We start from the raw sequence: 26,538 nt of genomic DNA on the forward strand, positions 1-26,538 counted from the left end.
ACAGCCGGAGAACCCTTTTAGGTTCTTGATAGTACCTTTAGAGTAGAGTTGGCCTGGGCTACAGTTTATTGATATAGTCATAGACTGAACTGTACAGTTTCAAGGCGGTGTTGATGATGGTTGATGAGTATTACAATATAATTAGTAGAGCATAATAAACAGTAGTGAGGTAGCTATATGAGTAGATAGAATATGTGGGTGGAATTCAAGTTACACACAATTTTGATTATTATTTTGAATTATATTTCAGATTCTTGGCAACAGGAGACTCCTACAGGACCATCGGAGTTGGACGGTCCACGGTGGCAGGCATTGTCCCCTCTGTGGCACAAGCCATTTGGGACTGTCTGGTTGGTGAATACATGCCTGTCCCCAAGGAGGAAGCCTGGAGGGCCATTGCTGCCGAGTTCCTGGAGAGGTGGAATTTCCCCAACTGTCTTGGCTTAATTGACAGGAATAGTAGTAATCCAGGCTCCACAGTGCTTGGGTTCACAATTCTACAACTACAAGGGTACATATTCAGTTGTACTCTTGGCTGTTGTAGATGGCATCTACTGTTTCCGTGTCGTCGATGTTGGTGCTTATGACAAGGGAAGTGATGGCGGGATCCTCCGGGACTCTGCCTTCGGCCAGGCACTTAAAAAAAAAAAAATATATATATATAATATATATATATATATATATATATATATATATATATATATTTATATTTATTTTTTATTTTTATTTCACCTTTATTTAACCAGGTAGGCTAGTTGAGAACAAGTTCTCATTTACAACTGCGACCTGGCCAAGAATAAAGCAAAGCAGTTCGACACAACACAGAGTTACACATGGAATAAACAAACATACAGTCAATAATACAGTAGAAAAAGTCTATATACAGTGTGTGCAAATGAGGTAAGAAAAGGGAGGTAAGGCAATAAATAGGCCATGGTGGCAAAGTAATTACAATATACCACTTAAACACTGCAGTGATTGATGTGCAGAAGATGAATGTGCAAGTAGAGATACTGGGGTGCAAAGGAGCAAGATAAATAAATAAATACAGTATGGGGATGAGGTAGTTAGATGGGCTATTTACAGATGGGCTATGTACAGGTGCAGTGATCTGTGAGCTGCTCTGACAGCTAGTGCTTAAAGCTAGTGAGGGAGATATGAGTCTCCAGCTTCAGTGATTTTTGCAGTTCGTTCCAGTCATTGGCAGCAGTGAACTGGAAGGAAAGGCGGCCAAATGAGGAATTGGCTTTGGGGGTGACCAGTGAGATATACCTGCTGGAACGCGTGCTACGAGTGGGTGCTGCTATGGAGACCAGTGAGCTGAGATAAGGCGGGGCTTTACGTAGCACAGACTTGTAGATGACCTGGAGCCAGTGGGTTTGGCGATGAGTATGAAGCGAGGGCCAGCCAATGAGAGCGTACAGGTCTCAATGGTGGGTAGAATATGGGGCTTTGGTGACAAAACAGATGGCACTGTGATAGACTGCATCCAATTTGTTGAGTAGAGTGTTGGAGGCTATTTTGTAAATGACATCGCTGAAGTCGAGGATCGGTAGGATGGTCAGTTTTACAAGGGTGTGTTTAGCAGCATGAGTGAAGGATGCTTTGTTGCGAAATAGGAAGCCGATTCTAGATTTAATTTTGGATTGGAGATGCTTAATGTGAGTCTGGAAGGAGAGTTTACAGTCTAACCAGACACCTAGGTATTTGTAGTTGTCCACATATTCTAAGTCAGAACCGTCCAGAGTAGTGATGCTGGACGGGCGGGCAGGTGCGGGCAGCGATCGGTTGAAGAGCATGCATTTAGATTTACTTGCATTTAAGATCAGTTGGAGGCAACGGAAGGAGAGTTGTATAGCATTGAAGCTCATCTGGAGGTTAGTTAACACAGTGTCCAAAGAAGGGCCAGAAGTATACAGAATGGTGTAATCTGTGTAGAGGTGGATCAGAGAATCACCAGCAGCAAGAGCGACATCATTGATGTATACAGAGAAGAGGGTCGGCTCGAGACTTGAACCCTGTGGCACCCCCATAGAGACTGCCAGAGGTCCAGACAACAGGCCCTCCGATTTGACACACTGAACTCCATTAGAGAAGTAGTTGGTGAACCTGGCGAGGCAGTCATTTGAGAAACCAAGGCTGTTGAGTCTGCCGATAAGAATGTGGTCAGGATGGCACACTGGAGATTCCACCACCTGCATTACTCCCTGGGGCTGGGACCCGTTCCCCACGTTTTCGTTGGTGATGAGGCCTTCCCTTTGATACCCAACCTCATGAGGCCCTACGTTGGACGCCAGCTGCCATTGCCAAAGCCTGTAAGGATCTTTAACAAACGACTGTCCAGGGCAAGGTTAGTTGTTGAATGCGCCTGTGGGATTCTGGCAGCCCGGTGGAGAATGTATCCTAGAGTGCTTGGTGAAGGCCACGTGTTCTCCACAACTACCTGCGGATGTCATTCCAGGAGCCGCTCCAGATGGAGAAGGGCACGACAAATGGTTACCTACCTGATGTCACCAGGGAAGGTGCCAACAACGCCCCCAGACAGGCACTCCAGGTGAGGGAGAAGCTGAACACCTACCTCTCATCGCCAGCAGGTGAAGTCCCATGGCAGAATGCCGTGGAGTGAAACAACTCGTTTAAGAGCCCCCTAACACAAAGGTTATTTTAAGAACCATCTACCATTCTCCATAAAATAGCATTTTGTTCACAGATTATTTTATGTCTCATTGTCTCTGGGGTGTCATAAATCACAAAAATCAGAAATAGCGTTAAAATTAATCACTAACCTTTGATGATCTTCATCTGGTGGCACTCCCAGGACTCCATGTTAGACAATAAATGTTTGTTTTGTTCAATAAAGTTAATCTTTATGTCCAAAAACCTCATTTGAAATTGGCGTGTTATGTTCAGAAATGCATTGTCTCAAACAAACATCTGGTGAAAATGCAGAGAGCCACATCAAATTACAGAAATACTCATTATAAACATTGATATAAGATACAAGTGTTATACATACGATTAAAGATACACTTCTTGTTAATCCAGCCGCTGTGTCCGATTTCAAAAAGGCTGTACGGTGAAAGCACACCATGCGATTATGTTAGGTCAGCGCCTAGCCACAGAAAACCATACAGCCATTTTCCAACCAAGGAGAGGTGTCACAAAAGTCAGAAATAGTATTAAAATTAATCACTTACCTTTGATGATCTTCATCTGATGGCACTCCCAGGTCTCCATGTTAGACAAAAAATGTTTGTTTTGTTCGATAAAGTTAATCTTTATGTCCAAATACCTCCTTTTTGTTTGCGCGGTTAGTACAGTAATCCAAATGCACAAAGCGCGGCCACAAAGTCAAGACGAAAAGTCAAAAAAGTTCAATTTGAGTTCGTAGAAACATGTCAAACGATGTTTCTAATCAATCCTTAGTGTGTTTTTATCATAAATATTCAATAATGTTTCAACCGGACAATACTGTTTTCATTAGAAAGGAAAGGGAACGCTCACGGCCACGTGTGTGACTAAACTAAAGGCTTTCACCTGGGCCATCTGCTTAGAGTGCTCTTATTTGCTCCCCTTTCACAATCGAAGCCTCAAACAACTTCTAAAGACTGTTGACATCTAGTGGAAGCCTTAGGAAGTGCAATCTGACCCCACAGACACTGGATATTCGATAGGCATTCACTTGAAAACTACAAACCTCAGAATTCCCACTTGCTGGTTGGATTTTTCTCAGGTTTTTGCCTGCCATATGAGTTCTGTTATACTCACAGACATTATTTTATCAGTTTTGGAAACTTTAGAGTGTTTTCTATCCAAATCTACTATATACATATTCTAGCTTCTGGGCTTGAGTAACAGGCAGTTTACTCTGGGCACGGTTTTCATCCAAACTTCCCAATGCTGCCCCCTATCCCTAAATTAACCCCTTCCCTCTCCCATTAACGTCAGTATTATACACACCTGACATGGTACATCAGGTGAGCAGGAGCACTAATTAAGGTTATACGACATACAGTTAGTATGATAACAAAGGGAAAGGGTAACCTAGGGGTAACCTAGGGTCCATACAAATAGTACAGTTTACAACCATCTTCACTGGTCTGACAAAATGCTGGTGGAACTTTCGTCTTGTCTTAAATCTGCAAAGGTGTAGGGAAGAAATAAGCAGATTAAGTCTAAATGAGAAATTAATAAAGAAATGAAACAACTGACTATGAAAACAGAATTTAATAAGTATTCAAGTACAGGAAAGAACATGACATGTATGTGTGTTGTAAACATTTTACAAAAAATAAAACAACAAGAGCACGTATTTTTGGCACAACTGCAGACAGATACAGGGACTATTGATAAAGCCTAGACGTAGTAGGGGAACTTCAGACATGGCCATAAAGAGAGAGAGGGCAGGGCACTGGAGATCTGAGGTACAGAGAGGACTGGAGGAGAGGTGTGTGAGGTGTGTGTGTGTGTGACTCTGTCTCTGAAAAAAGTAAGTAATGTGTAGCCATAACACAGCTAAACAAACAAATGGCCCCTGGACGTCAAGGACTTGGCAGGTAGCCTGGACGTGATGGACGCAGGGTGGCAGGTAGCCTAGTGGTCTGAGTGTTGGGCCAGTAACTGAAAGGTTGTTGGATCGAATCCCCGAGCTGACAAGATAAAGATCTGTCGTTCTACCCCTGAACAAGGCAGTTAACCCACTGTTCCCTGGTAGGCCGTCATTGTAAATAAGAATTTGTTCTTAATTGACTTGCCTAGTTAAATTTTTAAAATATATATTCACCTTTAGTCTTTTAAGAGACCAACAAGAGCATCTATTAATTCTCCGGTGTGTGAGTTTCAATTCTGTAAAAACACAAATAATGAATGCTATCCTAAGACTAAATACGGCTTGTATAGTGTAGTTAGTTGCATAAATATTGGAACAGTGTGGTAAAGTTAGTTATTCTTGCTGTTTACTCATGGAGTTTGCATTTCAGATCAAAAGATGAATATGACAGGCAAATATTTAGACAGCAAACTGTTGTTTTAGGATATTTTCTAACCCAGAAACAACAGCTTTATATTTGCCTCAAATTAATCCTTTGATCTGAAATACCAATTAGCATACATGAGTAAACTGTAAAAATTACCTACTTTACTTCACTGTCGCAATACTTATGACACTACCTGTGTTGTGGAGAAGAAAGAATGTACCATTGAACTTGGCTTTGAAAAGCAGCTGATACATTTTAACCTTGACTGCTGCTTTTCTTTGCTGATGCAGCCTCTTCAGGATTGGCACCAGGCTCATGGCAAAGAGGGTCTCTTCATCCTCCTTCCTGTGAGCATCAGGTTGGGCTGCCGTGAGGTTCATAATGAGGTTCATAATAATCGTGAGGTTCATAATTGTCACGAGAATTTTCAATCCCAATGATAATAACTAACAATCAATAAGCTTTGACCAATCCCCGGGTTTAACTTCTATGGGCTAGCGTCCCACCAGGGGGACACAGCCAGTGAAATATCAGGGCGGCAAATTCAAAAACAACAAAATGTCATAATTCAACTTTCTCAAACATACAACTATTTTACACCATTTTAAAGATACACTTCTCCTTGATGTAACCACATTGTCCGATTTCAAAAAGGCTTTACAGCGAAAGCAAAACATTAGATTATGTTAGGAGAGTACAAAAATAATCACACAGCCATTTTCCAAGCAAGGACATGTGTCAATAAAACCCAAAACACAGCTAAATGAAGCACTAACCTTTGACGATCTTCATCAGATGACACTCCTAGGACATTATGTTACACATATGTTACACACATCGATAAAGTTCATATTTATATCCAAAAACAGCATTTTACATTGGCGCGTGATGTTCAGAAAATGTATTCCCACCAAAACGTCTGGGGAATGTACACATCAATTTACAAAAATACTCATCATAAACGTTGACAAAATATATAACAATTATTTAAAGAATTATAGATAGACTACCCCTGGATGCAACCGCTGTGTCAGATTTTAAAATAGCTTTACGGAGAAAGCACATTTTTCAATATTCTGAGTACATAGCTCAGCCATCACGGTGAGCTATACAGACAACCGCCAAGTTCGGGGCAACCTAAACTCAGAATTAGTATTAGAAATATTCTCTTACCTTTGCTGATCTTCGTCAGAATGCACTCCCAGGACTGCTACTTCCACAAGAAATGTTGTTTTTGTTCCAAATAATCCATATTTATGTCCAAATAAATCTGTTTTGTTTGTGCGTACAGATCACTTATCCAAAGGCATAACGCGCGAGCGCTGAACCAGAGACGAAAAGTCAAAATGTTCCATTACCATACTTAGAAGCATGTCAAACGCTGTTTAAAAGCAATCTTGATGGTATTTTTAACGTAAAATTGCAATAATGTTCCAACAGGACAATAGCGTATTCATTCAAGGAGAAAAAGATGGAACAGCGTGCTCACGTGACCGCACATATCCAATCCCTTTGTTGCCAGGCAGTCCACTCAGAAACTGAGCTCCTATTATCTGCCCAGTGACAGGAGAATGCTCAAACCACTTTCTGAAGGCTGTTGACAGCCAATGGAAGTCTTAGGAAGTGCAACGTAACCCCACGGATACTGTAGTTTCGAAAGGGACTAAAAAGAAGAAGAACAATTCTCAAATCCTCCACTTCCTGATTGACTTTTTCTCCGGTTTTTGCCTGCCATATGAGTTCTGTTATACTCACAGACACCATTCAAACAGTTTTAGAAACTTCAGAGTGTTTTCTATCCAAATCTACTAATAATATGCATATTCTAGTTTCTGGGCCAGAGTAGTAACCTGTTTAACCTCTCTGGGCTAGGCGGGACGAATTCGTCCCACCTACGCCCTTGCAGCCTGTGGCGCGATTTTCAAAACCTTAAAAATCCTATTACTTCAATTTCTCAAACATATGACTATTTTACAGCTATTTAAAGACAAGACTCTCGTTAATCTAACCACACTGTCCGATTTCAAAAAGGCTTTACAACGAAAGCAAAACATTAGATTATGTCAGCAGAGTACCAAGCCATAAATAATCAGACACCCATTTTTCAAGCCAGCATATAATGTCACCAAAACCCAGAAGACAGCTAAATGCAGCACTCACCTTTGATGATCTTCATCAGATGACAACCCTAGGACATTATGTTATACAATACATGCATGTTTTGTTCAATCAAGTTCATATTTATATCAAAAAACAGCTTTTTACATTAGCATGTGACGTTCAGAACTAGCAAACTTCCGGGGAATTTACTAACAGTTTGCTAAATTACTCACGATAAACGTTCACAAAAAGCATAACAATTATTTTAAGAATTATAGATACATTACTCCTCTATGCACTCGATATGTCCGATTTTAAAATAGCTTTTCGGATGAAGCACATTTTGCAATATTCTAAGTACATAGCCCGGCATCACAGGGCTAGTTATTTAGACACCCACGCAGTTCAGCCTTCACCAAAATCACATTTCCTATAAGAAAAATGTTCTTACCTTTCTTGTTCTTCGTCAGAATGCAGTCCCAGGACTTCTTCTTCAATAACAAATGTAGGTTTGGTCCCAAATAATCCATCATTATATCCAAACAGCGACGTTTTGTTCGTGAGTTCTAGACACTATCAGAATGGTAATCCACGGTCACGAGCATAGCGCATGGCGTGACAAAAAATCTCTAAATATTCCATTACTGTACTTCGAAGCATGTCAACCGCTGTTTAAAACCATTTTTTATGCCATTTATCTCGTGGAAAAGCGATAATATTCCGACCGGGAATCTGCAAGAAACTAAACAGCCGAATTAAAATACTCCACGGGGGCTAATCGCGCACGCGCCTCACTCCATTGTCACCTAATGGGACACTTGAATAAGATGATAATCTGTTTCAGCCTGAGGCTGCCTCGTCAACCTTCATGATTTTCCCGCGTCCTGAGAGCCTATTGGAGCCCTGGGAATTGTCACGTTACAGCTAAGATCCTTACTTTTCAATAAACAGATGCAAGACGCACGACTCCTTGTCAGACAGGCCACTTCCTGCATGAAACCTTGTCAGGTTTTTGCCTGCCAGAGGAGTTCTGTTATACTCACAGACACCATTCAAACAGTTTTAGAAACTTTAGGGTGTTTTCTATCCAAACCTGAACAATAATATGCATATTCTAGCTTCTGAGTTGGTGTAGGAGGCAGTTAAAAATGGGCACATATTTTTTTCCAAAATTCTCAATACTGCCCCCTAGCCCAAACAGGTTAAATTGGGTACGTTTTTCATCCGGCCGTGAAAATACTGGCCCCTAGCCCGGACAGGTTAATAATAATTAGGCAAAGACTCAGCTTATGCAAAAGTTTCGTACAGTTTATTCACGAGAACGTCCTGAAGTCCATTATACAAAAACATCAATTTTATAATTCACTCCCTACTTACACACATACCTCCACACAAACAGTAGATATCCTACGCACATACATACACACGAACAGTAGGTGAGTTGTATCCACTGTTTATCACTACCAAGCCGACAGTTCCATTCCCCCGTGATTTGAGGAACCTTGAAAGGACTCCTATCCTATCGTCCTATCGTAAGTTTCTCAGAGTTCTAGCCAGGTCGGGTCATATATAGTTCAATGGTTCTCGGGTCTCTCCTTAGTCACAGTGAAGTTTACCATTCTAATTCATTATACATGTTACATAAACTAATAATCACTAATAGTTGTGTTTCAGGGTGGAATTCTTTAATCATTACCTTTAAGCATATAGATTCCCTTATCAATAATAATCTCAGGTGGTCCTAGATCCAGAGGTGCTTCCTCCATTTCCTCATCTTCCATGGCTGCACCGGTGGTGGTCATACTTGTTGATGATGTAGACGTTATAGAGGGTCTCCCTGCATCGGTGGAGGCGATGGTCACACTTGTAGAGGGTCTTGATGCACCGGTGGCGCCCACACTTGTGGATGACATAGTAGAGGGTCTGGCTGTAAAATTGCCACTCGTTGCCCTAGGCACAATAAATGGATCCAGAAAAGAAAGAATGTGGCAGAAGCGCCAAGGCTGCTGGCCTGAAATTGCTGACCCAGACCTCTTCTTCTCTTTCTCTGCCCTTCTCGCTCTCTGATACCTGTCTCTGAGTCGTCTCCACTTACTCCTACAGTCTTCTTATACATAGACATGAACATGATAAGCCAAACCATTACCATAACTATAGTTATTAGATACTGTAGCTATCATGGACATGTCACCTACTGTACACACACCGTTATCTGACCAAATTATCAGTGGTAGTATCTACCATCATTTCTATTACTATTTATCTCACATACACACTCCCAGTCTTTCAAATAGGATTATTTGGCCAGTTATCATGGGTAGTAACTAGCATTATTTATATTACTATTTCTCCTTCACACACACACACACACACACACACACACACACACACACACACACACACACACACACACACACACACCTCATTGGCTAGGTTAATAAGCTAGCTAGTTAGGTTAGCTAGCTAGCTAACTAGCCACATCTAGCACAAGCTCACTACTAAACTGAACTGGCAATCCAACTATCGTGGACACTTGTCTCCAAGCAGCATTTTTTGTGTTTAAGTCCCTGTAACTGTCAGCAAGTGGTGTCAAAAAGACAAGGTTTTGAGATATCTGAATTCAGTATAGTTGCGTAGCTGCTCAGAATGTTATGCAGCATTGATACAATGACGCAGTCGGTGACTTCGAAGCGTTAACATTAGCTATTAGCTAGCTAGCTAGGTAACGTTAGCTAACTGCTGTAGCTAAGTTACCCTGTTAGTGTTAGCTAACATTAGCTAATTGACACGGTAACATTACAAAACATTTGATGTCGAATTGCCACACGTTTATTGGTTTATTCAACTGTGGTGATACAAAAAAATAGGAATTTAGCCGCTTCAAGTACCTACCTTTTGTACTGTATGTCCATTCTGTCAAACTGAGCTAAAATGATTAGTTAGATAGTTAGCTAACGGTAGCTACGCTTTTAGAATGGTGCCAAGCCTGGCTGGGTTAAAAAAAAACAGGCTATACTATACCGATCGACTGCTAGGTAATAATTCATATTTGGCTTAATATCTGGAACTAGCTAATGATACATGATAAGGATACGCTAAATGGTTGACACAGGCCACTTTTGAATTTAAAACAATATTACTTACCTGAATGCAAAGACATTCTGTCACTGTCAGCGTGAGGAAGAAAATATAAATGGCGGCAAAATCAAAATTGAACTGCTAATCTGTGAGCAGGATCACATTGACTCTCGCAATATTTATAAACAGTATATTTGAATTAACTCTGTGTTTTACCTCTACTCTAGTGGTCACAATCAGTCACTTATTAACCTCTCTAGGCTAGGCGGGACGAATTCGTCCCACCTACTTAACAGCCACTGCTATCCTGTGGCGCGATTTTCAAAACCTTAAAAATCCTATTACTTCAATTTCTCAAACATATGACTATTTTACAGCCATTTAAAGACAAGACTCTCGTTAATCTAACCACACTGTCCGATTTCAAAAAGGCTTTACAACGAAAGCAAAACATTAGATTATGTCAGCAGAGTACCAAGCCAGAAATAATCAGACACCCATTTTTCAAGCCAGCATATAATGTCACCAAAACCCAGAAGACAGCTAAATGCAGCACTCACCTTTGATGATCTTCATCAGATGACAACCCTAGGACATTATGTTATACAATACATGCATGTTTTGTTCAATCAAGTTCATATTTATATCAAAAACCAGCTTTTTACATTAGCATGTGACGTTCAGAACTAGCATACCCCCGCAAACTTCCGGGAATTCGCTAACATTTTACTAAATTACTCACGATAAACGTTCACAAAAAGCATAACAATTATTTTAAGAATTATAGATACAGACCTCCTCTATGCACTCGATATGTCCGATTTTAAAATAGCTTTTGGTGAAAGCACATTTTGCAATATTCTAAGTACATAGCCCAGGCATCACGGGCTCGCTATTTAGACACCCGGCAAGTTTAGCACTCACCATAATCATATTTACTATTATAAAAGTTTGATTACCTTTTGTTGTCTTCGTCAGAATACACACCCAGGACTGCTACTTCAATAACAAATGTTGGTTTGGTCCAAAATAATCCATCGTTATATCCGAATAGCGGCGTTTTGTTCGATGCGTTCCAGACACTATCCGAAATAGTAAAGAAGTGTCGCGCGCATGGCGCAATTCGTGACAATAAAATTCTAAGTATTCCATTACCGTACTTTCGAAGCATGTCAACCGCTGTTTAAAATCAATTTTTACGACATTTTTCTCATAGAAAAGCGATAATATTCCGACAGGGAATCTCCTTTTCGGCAAACAGAGGAAAAAAATCCCAAAGGCGGGGCGGTCGGGGTCACGCGCATAAGCCAGTGTCCCTTGATCGGCCACTTGAGAAAGGCGATAATGTGTTTCAGCCTGGGGCTGGAATGACGACATTCTGTTTTTTCCCGGGCTCTGAGCGCCTATGGACGACGTGGGAAGTGTCACGTTAGAGCAGAGATCCTTAGTAAATGATAGAGATGGAAAACAAGTTCAAGAAATGGTCAGACAGGCCACTTCCTGTAAAGGAATCTCTCAGGTTTTGACCTGCCATTTGAGTTCTGTTATACTCACAGACACCATTCAAACAGTTTTAGAAAATTTAGGGTGTTTTCTATCCATATGTAATAAGTATATGCATATTCTAGTTACTGGGTAGGAGTGGTAACCAGATTAAATCGGGTATGTTTTTTATCCAGCCGTGTCAATACTGCCCCCTATCCTAAACAGGTTAACCTGTCTGGGGTATGTGGGACGCTAGCGTCCCACCGGCGGGACACACTGCCAACAGCCAGTGAAATAGCAGGGCCCCAAATTCAATACAACAAAAATCTCATAATTCAAATTTCTCAAACATACAACTATTTAACACCATTTTAAAGATGAACTTCTCGTTAATCCAACCACATTGTTCGATTTCAAAAAGGCTTTACGGCGAAAGCATAGCATTAGATTATGTTAGGACAGCACCTAGACAAGAAAAACCACAGACATTTTCCAAGCAAGGAGAGGTGTCACAAAAACCAGAAATACAGCTAGAATTAATCACTAACCTTTGATGATCTTCATCAGATGGCACTCATAGGATTTCATGTTACACAATACATGTATGTTTTGCTCGATAAAGTTCATATTTATATCCAAAAACCCCATTTTACATTGGTGTGTAATGTTCAGAAATGTTTTGCCTCCCAAAACTTCCTGTCATGTCCTGACCCTAGTAAGATGTCATTTTCTATAGTAGAGTAGGGCAGGGCGTGACAGGGGGTGTTTTGGGTTGTTCTATGTTTTCTATTTCTATTTTTAGTTCTAGTTTGTCTATTTCTATGTTGTGATTGTTTGGGGTTGATCTCTAATTGGAGGAAGCTGATCCTCATTGCCTCTGATTAGAGATCATATTTAAGTAGGAGTTTTTCTCGTTGTTGTTTGTGGGTTATTATCTTTTGAGTAGTGTGTTGTCCTCTCTGCATTACAGTTTGTTGTTTTTGTATATTCAAGTATTTAAGTGTGTTGCATTCAGTTTCACGTTTAATAAATATGTGGAATTACGAACACGCTGCGGTGAATGAGCACATCAATTTACAGAAATACTCATCATAAACGTTGATAAAATATTAAACTGTTATTCAAAGAATTATAGATACACTTCTCCTTAATACAACCGCTGTGTCAGATTTCCAAAAAACTTTACAGCGAAAGCACACTTTGCAATAATCTGAGTACTGCGTTCAGACACGAAACCAAACCCGCCATTTTGTGGAGTCAACAAAACTCGGAAATAATATTATAAATATTCACTTACCTTTGATGATCTTTGTCGGAATGCACTCCCAGGAATCCCAGTTCCCCAATAAGTGTTCATTTGTTTCGATAAAGTCCATATATATGTCCAAATACCTCCTTTTTGTTTGCGCGTTCGGTCGAGTACTTCAAATGCGCTGTGCTAGCGCATTGAGTTCAGACGAAAAGTCAAAAAAGTTATATTACAGTTCGTAGAAACGTGTCAAACGATGTATAGAATCAATCTTTAGGATGTTTTTATCATAAATCTCACTACTGAGCTCATGTCATTTTCTCATTCGTCTGACTCCAGGAGCTCTTATTCTCTCCCTATTCACAGTAGAAGCATGAAACAACGTTCTAAATACTGTTGACATCTAGTGGAAGCCTTAGGAAGTGCAAAATTAACCCTAAGTCACTGTATACTGTATAGGCAAACACTTGAAAAACTACAAACCTCAGATTTCCACACTTCCTGGTTGGATTTTTTCTCAGGTTTTTGCCTGCCATATGAGTTCTGTTATACTCACAGACATCATTCAAACAGGTTTAGAAACTTCAGTGTTTTCTATCCAAATCTACTAATAATATGCATATCCTACCTTCTGAGCCTGAGTAGCAGGCAGTTTACTACGGGCACGCCTTTCATCTGGACGTCAAAATACTGCCCCCTACCCTAGAGAAGTTAATTCCCAAAATAGTTCAAGCTGCTCTTTTCGAGTCAAATAATAGTAACTCTGCTGTAATGACTGAATTATTTTATGTGCAGCAAACTTCCCCTCAAAGGAGGGGACTTACTTACCTTGGGCAAAATACAATGTAGGCACACATAAATTCTGATCGATACCGCTGTAAGTAGGCTAATTTCTTTAACGAGTCTGACGCGAAGGATATACTGCTTTCTCGGAGAAAAATACGGAGAAAAAGGGGGCGTAGGTAGGGCTGCCTTCTGAGAATTTGTAGGCGAATGAGTAAACCCCCTCTACCATCAGTCCTATTAGCCAACGTGCAATCATTGGATAACAAAATGGATGCGCTCCGATCAAAGATATCCTACCAACGGGACATAAAAAATTGTAATATCTTATGTTTCACCGAGTTGTGGCTAAACTACGACATGGATAACATACAGCTGGTGGGGTTTTCAGTCCATCAGCAAGATAGAACAGCTGCCTCTGGTAAGACAAGGGGTGGCAGTCTGTGTCTATTTGTAAATAACAGCTGATCCAAGTGATCTAATATTAATTACATCTAGGGGTTCCGCTAGCGGAACGCCTCGCCAATATCCAATGGAAGAGCATGGCGCGAAATACAAAAACCTCAAAAATGCAATAATTTCAATTTTTCAAACATACGACTATTTTACACCATTTTAAAGATAAGATTCTCGTTAACCTGTTTGGGATAGGGGGCAGTATTTTCATGGCCGGATAAAAAACGTACCCGATTTAATCTGGTTACTACTCCTGCCCAGAAATGAGAATATGCATATAATTAGTAGATTTGGATAGAAAACACTCTAAAGTTTCTAAAACTGTTTGAATGGTGTCTGTGAGTATAACAGAACTCATATGGCAGGCCAAAACCTGAGAAGATTCCATACAGGAAGTGCCCTGTCTGACAAGTTATTGTCCTTCTGTAGCCTCTCTATCGAAAATACAGCATCTGTGCTGTAACGTGACATTTTCTAAGGCTTCCATTGGCTCTCAGAAGGCGCCAGAAAGTGGAATGAGAGCTCTGCAGTCTCTGGGCTAAGTACAGCAGCTCTGTTTGTTACTGGCCTGCCTGGGGACAGTGACACTGGAGATGCGCGTCCACGAGACTACTCCATTTTGTTCTTTCAGTCTTTGAATGAATACAACGTCGCCCAGTTGGAATATTATTGCTATTTTACGAGAAAAATAGCATACAATTTTATTTTAAACAGCGTTTGACATTCTTCGAAGTACGGTAATGGAATATTTTGAAATATTTTGTCACGAAATGTTCAAACAGTTTTAGAAACTTCAGAGTGTTTTCTATCCAAATCTACTAATAATATGCAAATATTTGACTCTGGGCCCGAGAAGTAGGCCGTTTAATTTGGGTACGTTTTTCATCCGGCCGTGAAAATACTGCCCCCTCTAGCGAAGAGGTTAAGGAAGTCTCAAGGTTTTGCTCACCTGAAGTAGAGTATCTCATGATCAGCTGTAGACCACATTATTTACCAAGAGAGTTTTCATCTATATTTACCACCACAAACCGATGCTGGCACTCAACGAGCTGTATAGGGCCATAAGCAAACAGGAAAATGCACATCCGGAGGCGGCGCTCCTACTGGCCAGGGACTTTATTGGAGGGAAACTTACATCCGTTTTACCTAATTTCTACCAGCATGTTAAATGTGCAACCAGAGGAGAAAAAAACTCTAGACCACCTTTATTCCGCACACAATAGAGACACGTACAAACCTCTCCCTCGCCCTCCATTTGGCAAATCTGACAATAACTCTATCCTGCTTACAAGCAAAAACTAAAGCAGGAAGTACCAGTGACTCGCTCAATAAGGAAGTGGTCAGAAGATGCAGATGCTAAGCTACAGGACTGTTTTGCTAGCACAGACTGGACTATGTTCCGGGATTCTTCCAATGGCATTGAGGAGTACACCACATCAGTCACTGGCTCCATCAATAAAGGCATCGAAGATGTCGTCCCCACAAGTCTGTAGCCATGAAGTGCTTTGAAAGGCTGGTCATGGCTCACATCAACACCATTATCCCAGAAACCCTAGACCCACTCCAATTTGTATACTGCCGCAACAGATCCACAGATGATGCTATATCTATTGCCCTCCACACTGCACTTTCCCACCTGGACAAAAGGAACACCGATGTGAGAATGCTATTTATTGACTATAGCTAAGCGTTCAACACCATAGTACCCTCAAAGCTATCACTAAGCTAAGGACCCAGGGACTAAACACCTCCCTCTGCAACTGTATCCTGGACTTCCTGACGGGTGGCCCCCAGGTGGTGAGGGTAGGCAACAACACGTCTGCCACACTGATCCTCAACTCTGGGGCTCCTCAGTGGTGTGTGCTCAGTCCCCTCCTGTACTCCCTTTTCACCGATGACTGCGTGGCCAAGCATGACTCCAACACCATCAGTAAGTTTGCTGACGACACAAAAGTGGTAGGCCTGATCACTGACAATGATGAGACTGCCTATAGGGAGGAGGTCAGAGACCTGGCAGTGTGGTGGCAGGATAACAACCTCTCCCTCAACGTGATCAAAACAAAGGAGATGATTGTGGACAACAGAAAAAGAAGGACCGGGCATGCCCCCATTCTCATCAGCGGGGCTGTAGTGGAGCAGGTTGAGAGCTTCAAGTTCCTTGGTGTCCACATCACCAACAAACTATCATGGTCCAAACACACCAAGACAGTCGTGGAGAGGGCACAACAACGCCTATTCCGCCTCAGGAGACTGAAAAGATTTAGCATGGGTCCTCAGATCCTCAAAAAGTTCTATAGCTGCACCATCGAGAACATCCTGACTGGTTGCATCACCGCCTGGTATGGAAACTGCTCGGCCTCTGACCGCAAGGCAATGCAGAGGGTAGTGCATACGGCCTAGTACATCACTGGGGCCAAGCTTCCTGCCACTCAGGACCCACCCAGGACCTTCCTGCCACCCAGGTGTCAGAGGAAGGCCCAAAAAATTCCCAAGGACTCCAGCCACCCTAGTCATAGACTGTTCTCTCTGCTACCGCACTGCAAGCGGTACCGGAGCGCCAAGTTTAGGTCAAAAATACTTCTTAACAGCTTCTACCCCCAAGCCATAAGACTCTTGAACTGTTAATCAAATGGCTACCAAGACTATTTACATTGTCCCCACCCCCCATTTATACTCTGCTGCTACTCTCTATTTATTATCCATGCATAGTCACTTTACCTCTACCTACATGTACATATGACCTCAATTACCTTGACTAACCACTGCCCCGCACATTGACTCTGTACCGCAACCCCCTGTATATAGCCTTGCTACTGTTATTTTCTTGTTGTTCCTTAATTATTTGATGTTTCTATATTGTTTTCTTCTTAAAAATGCATTGTTGGTTAAGGGTTTGTAAGTAAACATTTCACTGTAAGGTCTACACCTGTTGTATTCGGCGCATGTGACAAATACAATTTGATTTGAATTCCTAAATTAAACCAGTTCCAATATGAAATACTTTTAATTTACCATAAAAGTGATGATCACAAAGCCAGCTGTCTCTCTGGTCTTCATGTACCTCCCTCCTTTTTTATGTGCCAGTTTTATCCTAATTAATACAAACTTCTGATAAAAAATCTGCGGCTTTTAAACTTACAAATCACAGATAAAATAATTTCATGAAGAAAATAATGTATTTCCTCCTTTCAATCCTATATTGGTTGTAAACATACCAATGATCACCATACATTGTCTCAAGCACCTCAAGACAAATGTGATGGCTGAGTTTACCTTTGTTTTTAGTAAAGATTCACAGTTTTTGTGTTCCTCTCATGCAATTCTCTAATGGCTGGTCCTGTACAGCAGTGGGCATGCCAGGGATCATGTCCCCAGGTGAAGTTGTTCACCCATGGGCTAATGGGCTCTCTGAAGCCCAAACAGAGGCCTTGCCCTGGGGTTGTGTACAGTGGGTCCTGACACAGACACACTTTGTTCTCCTCCTGCAGTAACTTCCAGTCGTCAGCCATGTTCGAGAGCTCTGAGTCGGCAGCCGCCGAGGGAGTCAGCACAGACAGCACCCTGGGATCCCCCGTCGCCGCCTGCAAGAAGGTAAATACAGGGGGACGGTGTGTGTGTACAGTATGTCTGGTAAATATTAATGTGTGTGTGTGTCCCTCGCCCTGGTGAGGGAGAGTTTGTGCCATTGCAACAAAGAACAACGATGGAGGACCAGGCGTTTCAGGTCATCTAGTTGGATTCATCATCTCACTGTGCCAGGGAGACAATGAGAGAAATGGCAAGGAACACCGGTCTCGGGGAGATTACATTGAGTTTCAACCTCTTCTGTTCTACTCCCCCTCCTTCCTCTTGAATAAGGAGCATTGTCAGTCGATATAGCTGCTTGTTCACTCACTTCATTAGTAGACGGGTTGTCACGTTAAATTACTTCCACTGAACCTCGCCGCTTTGCCACGAACATACAAAAATAATATTACATCACAGGAGGTTGGTAATGGCTGGAGCGGAATGGCATCAAATACATCAAATACATGGTTTGATGCCATTCCATTGGTTCCGTTCCAGCCATTATATTGAGCCATTCACCCCTCAGCAGCCTCCACTGTATTACATGTAGTATTGGTAATAAAAGTGTCTGCACAATGGCACAAAACTGTATGGCTCCCAATTGTGTATTTATAAAGACAAGATTTCAACCCTAACTGTAGGTCAGGCCCTCTGACTTGACAAAGACCTAGCAATTTAAATATTGCCTTAAGAAATTACATGTGGGAGAATAATATTATTTTAACTGGTGAATATTTACTGATATCAAGCTCCTGCTCAAGCTCATGTATGAAGCTGGGTTATGTTCATTGGTGCACATCGTCGCAAAACATTTTGTAATGGAAGTAAAGGGCAATTATTGGACAAGTTGAAATAGCACATCCCTGTTTAGGGCGGATATCTCCCATTTTGTGCCTAATGAACACAACCCTGCCATCACTCCAAGCTCTGCCAAATTGTGACGTCATGACCATGAGGCCATCTGAGTGTGAGTCACCTCTACCTGGCGATGGCCCAGAGCAGATGGACAACCCCAGAGGGAGATAGTGCAGGACCGGGGCACAGGGGGCATGATGGCATCAGCCTAAAAATACACTATGGAAATGATTATGATCGCTATTGTTTTGTAACCTGACTACCCATCCACATCGCTCTGGCCAAACGCCAAACACACACTAGCGTTTCTTTTCCTGGATTTGCTTTCCTCCCTGCTTTCAGGGAGGTTGGGTTAAATGCAGAAGACACATTTGGGTTGAATGCATTCAGTTGTGCAACAGACTAGGTATCCTTCAACCTCATGGCTTGGTTTTTCTCTGACATGCACTGTCAACTGTGGGACCTTCTATAGACAGGTGTGTGCCTTTCCAAATCGTGTGCAATCAATTGTACACTCCAATCAAGTTGTAGAAACATCTCATGGATGATCAATGGAAACAGGATGCACCTGAGCTCAATTTCAAGTCTCAGTGCAATGGGTCTGAATACTTATGTAAATAAGGTATTTCTGTTTTTTATTTTTAATAAATATGCAAAATGTTTTGTCATTATGGGGTATTGTGTGTAGATTGATGAGGGATTAAAGAAATATATATTTTAGAATACAAGGGGTCTAAATACTTTCCGAATGCACTGTACGTGTCCCTCTGACAAAGGTACTCTTGACTCTTGAGTGTCATTGAAAGTTGCAGGTCAATAGGACTTGACACTTAACGCATAGGGTCCATTGAAACAGCTCCCGGGGAAGAGTAAAAACACTGTAAATATCTGGAGGGTAAATAGGCTAACTGACAGGCTATTGATCCCTTTTACAGAGCAAGGTCCCACAGAGCACCTCTTGAACAAAGGGCCTGTAGAGATCTTTATTGCAAGAGGGTAAACACTAAGATCGTCAGCTGAAGGTGAATGGGGGACTCGTGTGTGTGTGTGTGTGTGTGTGTGTGTGTGTGTGTGTGTGTGTGTGTGTGTGTGTGTGTGTGTGTGTGTGTGTGTGCATGCCTTTGTATGTTATACATTCTGAGAAGGAGTTCAGTCATGTGTCTGCGTGTAAGAGTGTGAGTTATCTGTGTCTTCCAGGTGCTGTGCAGTAGCAGTGTGCTGGACTCGTCAGAGTACTGGCTGAGGAATGAGAAGGCACTGTGCAGGCTGGGCCTTCTGGAGGATGACGCTGAGGGGAGATACAACACGGTGAGTAGTGTGTGCCTGTGTGCCAATGTGCAATAAAACATTTTTTTTAAACATATGCATATCAGGATGATTTTAATAAAATCCTATTAAATTATTTTATTTGTAACTATATGACTGCCACCAAATCTATGACAATTTATAGAACTTTGTAGCACAGGAATTCTCCCTTTGGGACTCGACTGGTAAGGGTTGGTGTTCTTACTAGAAAACAAAGGTATCACTCCGTCTGTCTGTCCTTTCCCTTAGTCTCATTCCGAGCTCTGGGTCAATTAAAAAGCGTTTTAATCTTCCCATTGTGTGTGCAAATGAGAGAGTGCCGTTTTTACACAATGTCCAGACTGGATGAGGAGCAGGGGTTAGGTGTGTGTGTGTGTGTGTGTGTGTGTATGTGTGTGTGTGTATGTGTGTGTGTGTGTGTGTGTGTGTGTGTGTGTGTGTGTGTGTGTGTGTGTGTGTGTGTGTGTGTGTGTGTGTGTGAGAGAGAGAGTGCGTGCACCCTCTTCTGTTAACCAGTATTATCACAGTAATAGGCCTGTGGCCATATCAGCTTAGTTAATTACAGACTCTGGGCCAGGAGTGAACAGGGTCTGTGTTAGTGAGTGTGTGGAATGCAGATTTAATAAGTTTGACTGGATATGGTATTTCTTTACTCCGCTGAGGGTTTTGGTTGGGGAGCGGGGGAAGGGTTGGTTTATTAGTGTGTTCATTTGGTTCATTTATGGAATCATCTAACATGGCCACTTTTATCAATGTGATTGTTACAATGTGATTGTCATTGATTACACACTCAGCGGCAGCAGAGGTATTCAAATTAAGCTCAGAGGTCGTGTTTACGACAGGATCAAGTTTATTGTCCCTGAAGGGAAATTGTCTTGACATTGATATGTCATCCTGGGTTGTTTCACAAAGTGTGATATCTTTATTATCCACTCATTTCATATGATGGAGACAATATGGCCACACGAACTGGTTGATTATGTGACAATTACAGTGACGTGTATTCCTGAATAGAGACAGGAATATGTGTGTGGAAGGCTCAGGAAGTAGAAGGGACTATGCACTCAGGAGCTCAAAGTGCTAAGATAAAAATCTTGTAAGCTCTCTTTTCACTCCTTACCAAATCTAGGTCTTTTCACTTTTGATCACTCTCTCATGTTTTAAGGCAGGGCCTGAGCTCACAGTGAGATGTTACCTAGTTGCGATAGTCACAGTGAATTTCATCTGAACACATTGACAGAGGATAAGCAATTTGGATCGGAAGTTTTCTACACTGTTAGTTCTGCTCTGCTAGTTACAGTGAAGTTACGGAGATATGTTTCCAATCCTATTTTACATTTTTGTAGAGATGAGATCTATATCATTGTCCATCTCAGACCCCAGAACCAAATATTGCATGCACTAATAATCTGTCACGAGAGACTATCACTAGCATTCTATGCCATCAACACCAAAACTATTCCCAGTTACACTCTCTCTCTCTCTCTACACACTGCCACACACACACACACACACACACACACACACACACACACACACACACACACACACACACACACACACACACACACACACACACACACACACACACACACACACACACACACACACACTGCTGCATCTATGTAGATAATTGAATTGTATTCAATGAGATATGGGGAGCTGAAAATGACAATTTAAGCTGTATCTCACGGCTGATGGCTAGGACGGAGTTAGTTACAGTGATGAGATAAGATATTCCCAATTCGTATCATTCCTCACTGCTCTAATTGCCTGCTTGGTCCCACAGCAACTGTGTCTGCCTGTCTGCCTGCTTGTGTGTCTGCCTATCTGCCTGCTTGTGTGTCTGCCTGTCTGCCTGCTTGTGTGCCTGGGTCTCGGATTGGGTATGACTGGAAATGGGACATCATTACCAGTTAGTTATATTATGTAATATTATTCCAGAGTTGGAGACAAAGGCTGAATGGAGAGTTGAACAGGTGTAGACTCTATACACATTAGTGCTGTGAATATTCAATGAGCTCTACAACTCTAATATTCCAGAACTAAAATCTTGTGTAATTTGGTCAGCTAATTGATTTTCTTCGGTTTACGCACAATCTGTCCACGAGAGATTACCACAACCAAGACCAGCATACAGACATCGCATATGAATAATGCATGTAATGCCTCTTGGCTGGCGCTATTGCTTGGAGGTAAGGGTTCAGGAGCCACAAAAGGATACCAAGGATGTGTTCCAAATGACACCGTATTCCCTAGTTAGTGCACTACTGTAGTGCATTATATAGAGAACAGGGTGCCATATGAGACAGCCAGAGACAGAGCATCCAAGTGGCTCACAGTCACAGCATGGCCTGACTGTGGCGGTCTTACATAACAACCACAGGGGAACACACAGAGGACACAGGAAGAACGACTGAGTGTGCTGAGATGAGAGCAATGGGTCATAGAGAGAAAGAGAGAGACCAAGGTTAGAGTTGAGAAGAAGGGTGTGAAGGTGGGAGAGATTGAGTGAGGGGGAGAGGATTTGTTGTTGAGGGAAGAGGAAGAGAGCTTAGAAGTGGGTGGAGGGGTCGTGTGTTGTGTGTGTCTGTGTTGTGTGTGTTGTGTGTCTCTGTGTTCTGTGTGTCTGTGTTGTGTGTGTCTGTGTCGTGTGTGTGTGTCTGTGTTGTGTGTGTCTCTGTGTTCTGTGTGTCTGTGTCGTGTGTGTGTGTATTGCAATATATTGTACTATAGCCTGTGAATGTTTGGAATCTTTATGGAAAATTAGTGAGAGCGTCTTTACAAGTTTCTACATTTGTGCGTGTGTGTTTGTGTGTGTTCCTGCCCTGACTGTATTTGTGTAACCAGTCCTGTAACCAGTCCAGGGCTCTAACTACACACACACATGCGCGCGCACACACACACACACACACACACACACACACACACACACACACAAACACAAACACCATCTGACTTCTGTCTTTACGGTGTGAAGGGTTGCGAGTTTGTGCTTCTGTCACATGTCCTCTGTCCTATGTCCTCTGTCAACATAAACTAAAGTCTTGCTGGATTATGTATGTCCAGACATTGATTATCACCCGTTTATTATGAGAAGCACATTTATCGACTGTTATTGATGTGGGGATATTTATCATGTGGAATATATATACACTACTGTTCAAAAGTTTGGTGTCACTTAGAAATTACCTTGTTTTTGAAAGAAAATCTTTTTTTTTGTCCATTAAAATGACATCAAATTGATCAGAAATACAGTGTAGACATTGTTAATGTTGTAAATGACTATTGTAGCAGATTTATTATGGAATATCTACATAGGTGTCACGCCCTGACGATAGAGAGCCCTCGGTTCTCTATGGTGTTGTAGGTCAGGGCGTGACTAGGGAGGTGTTCTAGTCTGTATTTTCTATGTTGGTGTATTAGTATGGTTCCCAATTAGAGGCAGCTGTTTATCGTTGTCTCTAATTGGGGATCATACTTAAGTTCTCCATTGTCCCCTCTGGGTTGTGGGATATTGTTTGTGTTAGTGTGTTTAGCACTACGGCTTTCACAGTCGTTTTATGTTTGTTTATGGTTTTGGTAGTTTCAGTATATAATAAAGTATGTGGAACTCACGCTGCGCCTTGGTCCGCTGTGTACGACGATCGTGATAATAGGCAACCATCACTCCTGTGTTCCAATGGCACGTTGTGTTAGCTAATCCAAGTTTATCATTTTAAAAGGCTGATTGATCATTAGAAAACCATTTTGCAATTATGTTAGCACAGCTGAAAACGGTTTGGTCTGATTAAAGAAGCAATAAAACTGGCCTTCTTTATAATAGTTGAGTATCTGGAGCATCAGCATTTGTTGGTTTGATTACAGGCTCAAAATGGCTAGAAACAAAGAACTTTCTTCTGAAACTCATCAGTCTGTTCTTGTTCTGAGAAACTAAGGCTATTCCATTCGAGAAATTGCCAAGAAACTGAAGATCTCGTACAATGTTGTGTACTACTCCCTTCACAGAACAGTGCAAACTAGCTCTAACCAGAATAGAAAGAGGAGGCGGAGTCCCCGGTGCACAACTGAGCAAGATGACAAGTACATTAGAGTGTCTAGTTTGAGAAAGAGACGCCTCACAAGTCCTCAACTGGCAGCTTCATTAAATAGTACCCGCAAAACACCAGTCTCAACATCAACGGTGAAGAGGCAACTCCGGGATGCTGGCCTTCTAGGCAGAGTTCCTCTGTCCAGTGTCTATGTTCTTTTGCCAATCTTAATCTTTTCTTTTTATTGGCCAGTCTGAGATATGGCTTTTTCTTTGCAACTCTGCATGGAAGGCCATTCTCATGAAACCATTAAAATACCATGGCAGTAATGATTTTAAATATAAAACATGTAATTTAGTGATACAACAAAATATCATAATAAAGATAATAGTGTTCTCTACCTTGCACAAAGAGTAATTTCAACATAGGAATTAATTATTTTTGTATTTTATTGCATTTTCTGCTGAAATGATCATTACCGCAACGCGTCCAGCTCTGTCTGAATGTATGTTACGTTGTAAAATGAAAATATTCTGAAAGAAATTAATGGATGTTCTACTAGATGTTTTCAAATGACAGAAAAATTATTACCTGAATATTAATTTATAATAATAATGAAAAAAATTGTGGAAAAATGAAGTGTCCATGACTGATGTTCTCATCCTCCGCAACATTTCTGAAGGACCGTTTACACACACACACAGAATTTTAAATAAAGTTTGATTTTGAATGAAGCAACACATCTGCCACTACCTTCAAGATGGCTACCAGGTAAGCAGATCTCTTTATATTTCTTCAGTTAAAAGTTAAAACATTCTCTTGTCAGACTGCGTACACGACAGTATTGATTATCATTACCGATACAGGTAGTTTTCCACATTTAGAAAAACATAGATAAAAAAAATTCTATGAAAATATACTTAATTAATGTCAAATTATGTACATTGAGTAAAAATGTGCTTAGTCATCTTGGCTTCTCTGTTGTTATCAAAACATGCTAAGGTTCCTCATCGTCCACAACATCATTCTCACTTACTGATGCAATTTAAGTCCAGTTGCGGTAGAGAGAAGCTCTGTTTCGGTAATGAGAATTTAATCATAAAGACTACATTTTAAAATATATATTAGGAACTATTAATTTAAATATTATTTATCAACTGTTGATATTTTGCTTTATGTCCTGTTTCATTGCAGACAGTCAGTAAGTGACAAAAATCAAGTTTTACACCAACCCAGAACTGCTGGAAGAGTACAGAAGGAAGGCGAGAGAGAGAGGTTAGTGGTTGGAGGGGTTACAGCAAGAGTAATTAGCATATATGCAGTGCCTTGCGAAAGTATTCGGCCCCCTTGAACTTTTCGACCTTTTGCCACATTTCAGGCTTCAAACATAAAGATATAAAACTGTAATTTTTTGTGAAGAATCAACAACAAGTGGGACACAATCATGAAGTGGAACGAAATTTATTGGATATTTCAAACTTTTTTAACAAATAAAAAACTGAAAAATTGGGCGTGCAAAATTATTCAGCCCCCTTAAGTTAATACTTTGTAGCGCCACCTTTTGCTGCGATTACAGCTGTAAGTCGCTTGGGGTATGTCTCTATCAGTTTTTCACATCGAGAGACTGACATTTTTGCCCATTCCTCCTTGCAAAACAGCTCGAGCTCAGTGAGGTTGGATGGAGAGCGTTTGTGAACAGCAGTTTTCAGTTCTTTCCACAGATTCTCGATTGGATTCAGGTCTGGACTTTGACTTGGCCATTCTAACACCTGGATATGTTTATTTGTGAACCATTCCATTGTAGATTTTGCTTTATGTTTTGGATCATTGTCTTGTTGGAAGACAAATCTCCGTCCCAGTCTCAGGTCTTTTGCAGACTCCATCAGGTTTTCTTCCAGAATGGTCCTGTATTTGGCTCCATCCATCTTCCCATCAATTTTAACCATCTTCCCTGCCCCTGCTGAAGAAAAGCAGGCCCAAACCATGATGCTGCCACCACCATGTTTGACAGTGGGGATGGTGTGTTCAGGGTGATGAGCTGTGTTGCTTTTACGCCAAACATAACGTTTTGCATTGTTGCCAAAAAGTTCGATTTTGGTTTCATCTGACCAGAGCACCTTCTTCCACATGTTTGGTGTGTCTCCCAGGTGGCTAGTGGCAAACTTTAAACGACACTTTTTATGGATATCTTTAAGAAATGGCTTTCTTCTTGCCACTCTTCCATAAAGGCCAGATTTGTGCAGTATACGACTGATTGTTGTCCTATGGACAGAGTCTCCCACCTCAGCTGTAGATCTCTGCAGTTCATCCAGAGTGATCATGGGCCTCTTGGCTGCATCTCTGATCAGTCTTCTCCTTGTATGAGCTGAAAGTTTAGAGGGACGGCCGGGTCTTCGTAGATTTGCAGTGGTGTGATACTCCTTCCATTTCAATATTATCGCTTGCACAGTGCTCCTTGGGATGTTTAAAGCTTGGGAAATATTTTTGTATCCAAATCCGGCTTTAAACTTCTCCACAACAGTATCTCGGACCTGCCTGGTGTGTTCCTTGTTCTTCATGATGCTCTCTGCGCTTTAAACGGACCTCTGAGACTATCACAGAGCAGGTGCATTTATACGGAGACTTGATTACACACAGGTGGATTCTATTTATC

General features: G+C 41.4%; 1 protein-coding gene across 4 annotated transcripts in view; it reads left to right on the forward strand.

Annotated features, from left to right (window-relative positions):
- LOC106580907 (A-kinase anchor protein SPHKAP) overlaps nucleotides 1-26,538 on the forward strand; it is a 102,667-nt gene that overhangs the window by 35,942 nt on the left and 40,187 nt on the right. For all 4 annotated transcript variants that reach the window (XM_014162441.2, XM_014162445.2, XM_014162446.2 and 1 more), the window contains exons 2-3: nucleotides 17,616-17,718; nucleotides 19,747-19,857. In XM_014162441.2, coding sequence (XP_014017916.2) covers nucleotides 17,616-17,718; nucleotides 19,747-19,857 — 214 coding nt within the window. The remainder of the gene's footprint in view (nucleotides 1-17,615; nucleotides 17,719-19,746; nucleotides 19,858-26,538) is intronic.

The sequence above is a fragment of the Salmo salar genome, chromosome ssa20, assembly GCF_905237065.1.
Source record: "Salmo salar chromosome ssa20, Ssal_v3.1, whole genome shotgun sequence".
NCBI classification, from domain to species: Eukaryota; Metazoa; Chordata; class Actinopteri; order Salmoniformes; family Salmonidae; genus Salmo; species Salmo salar.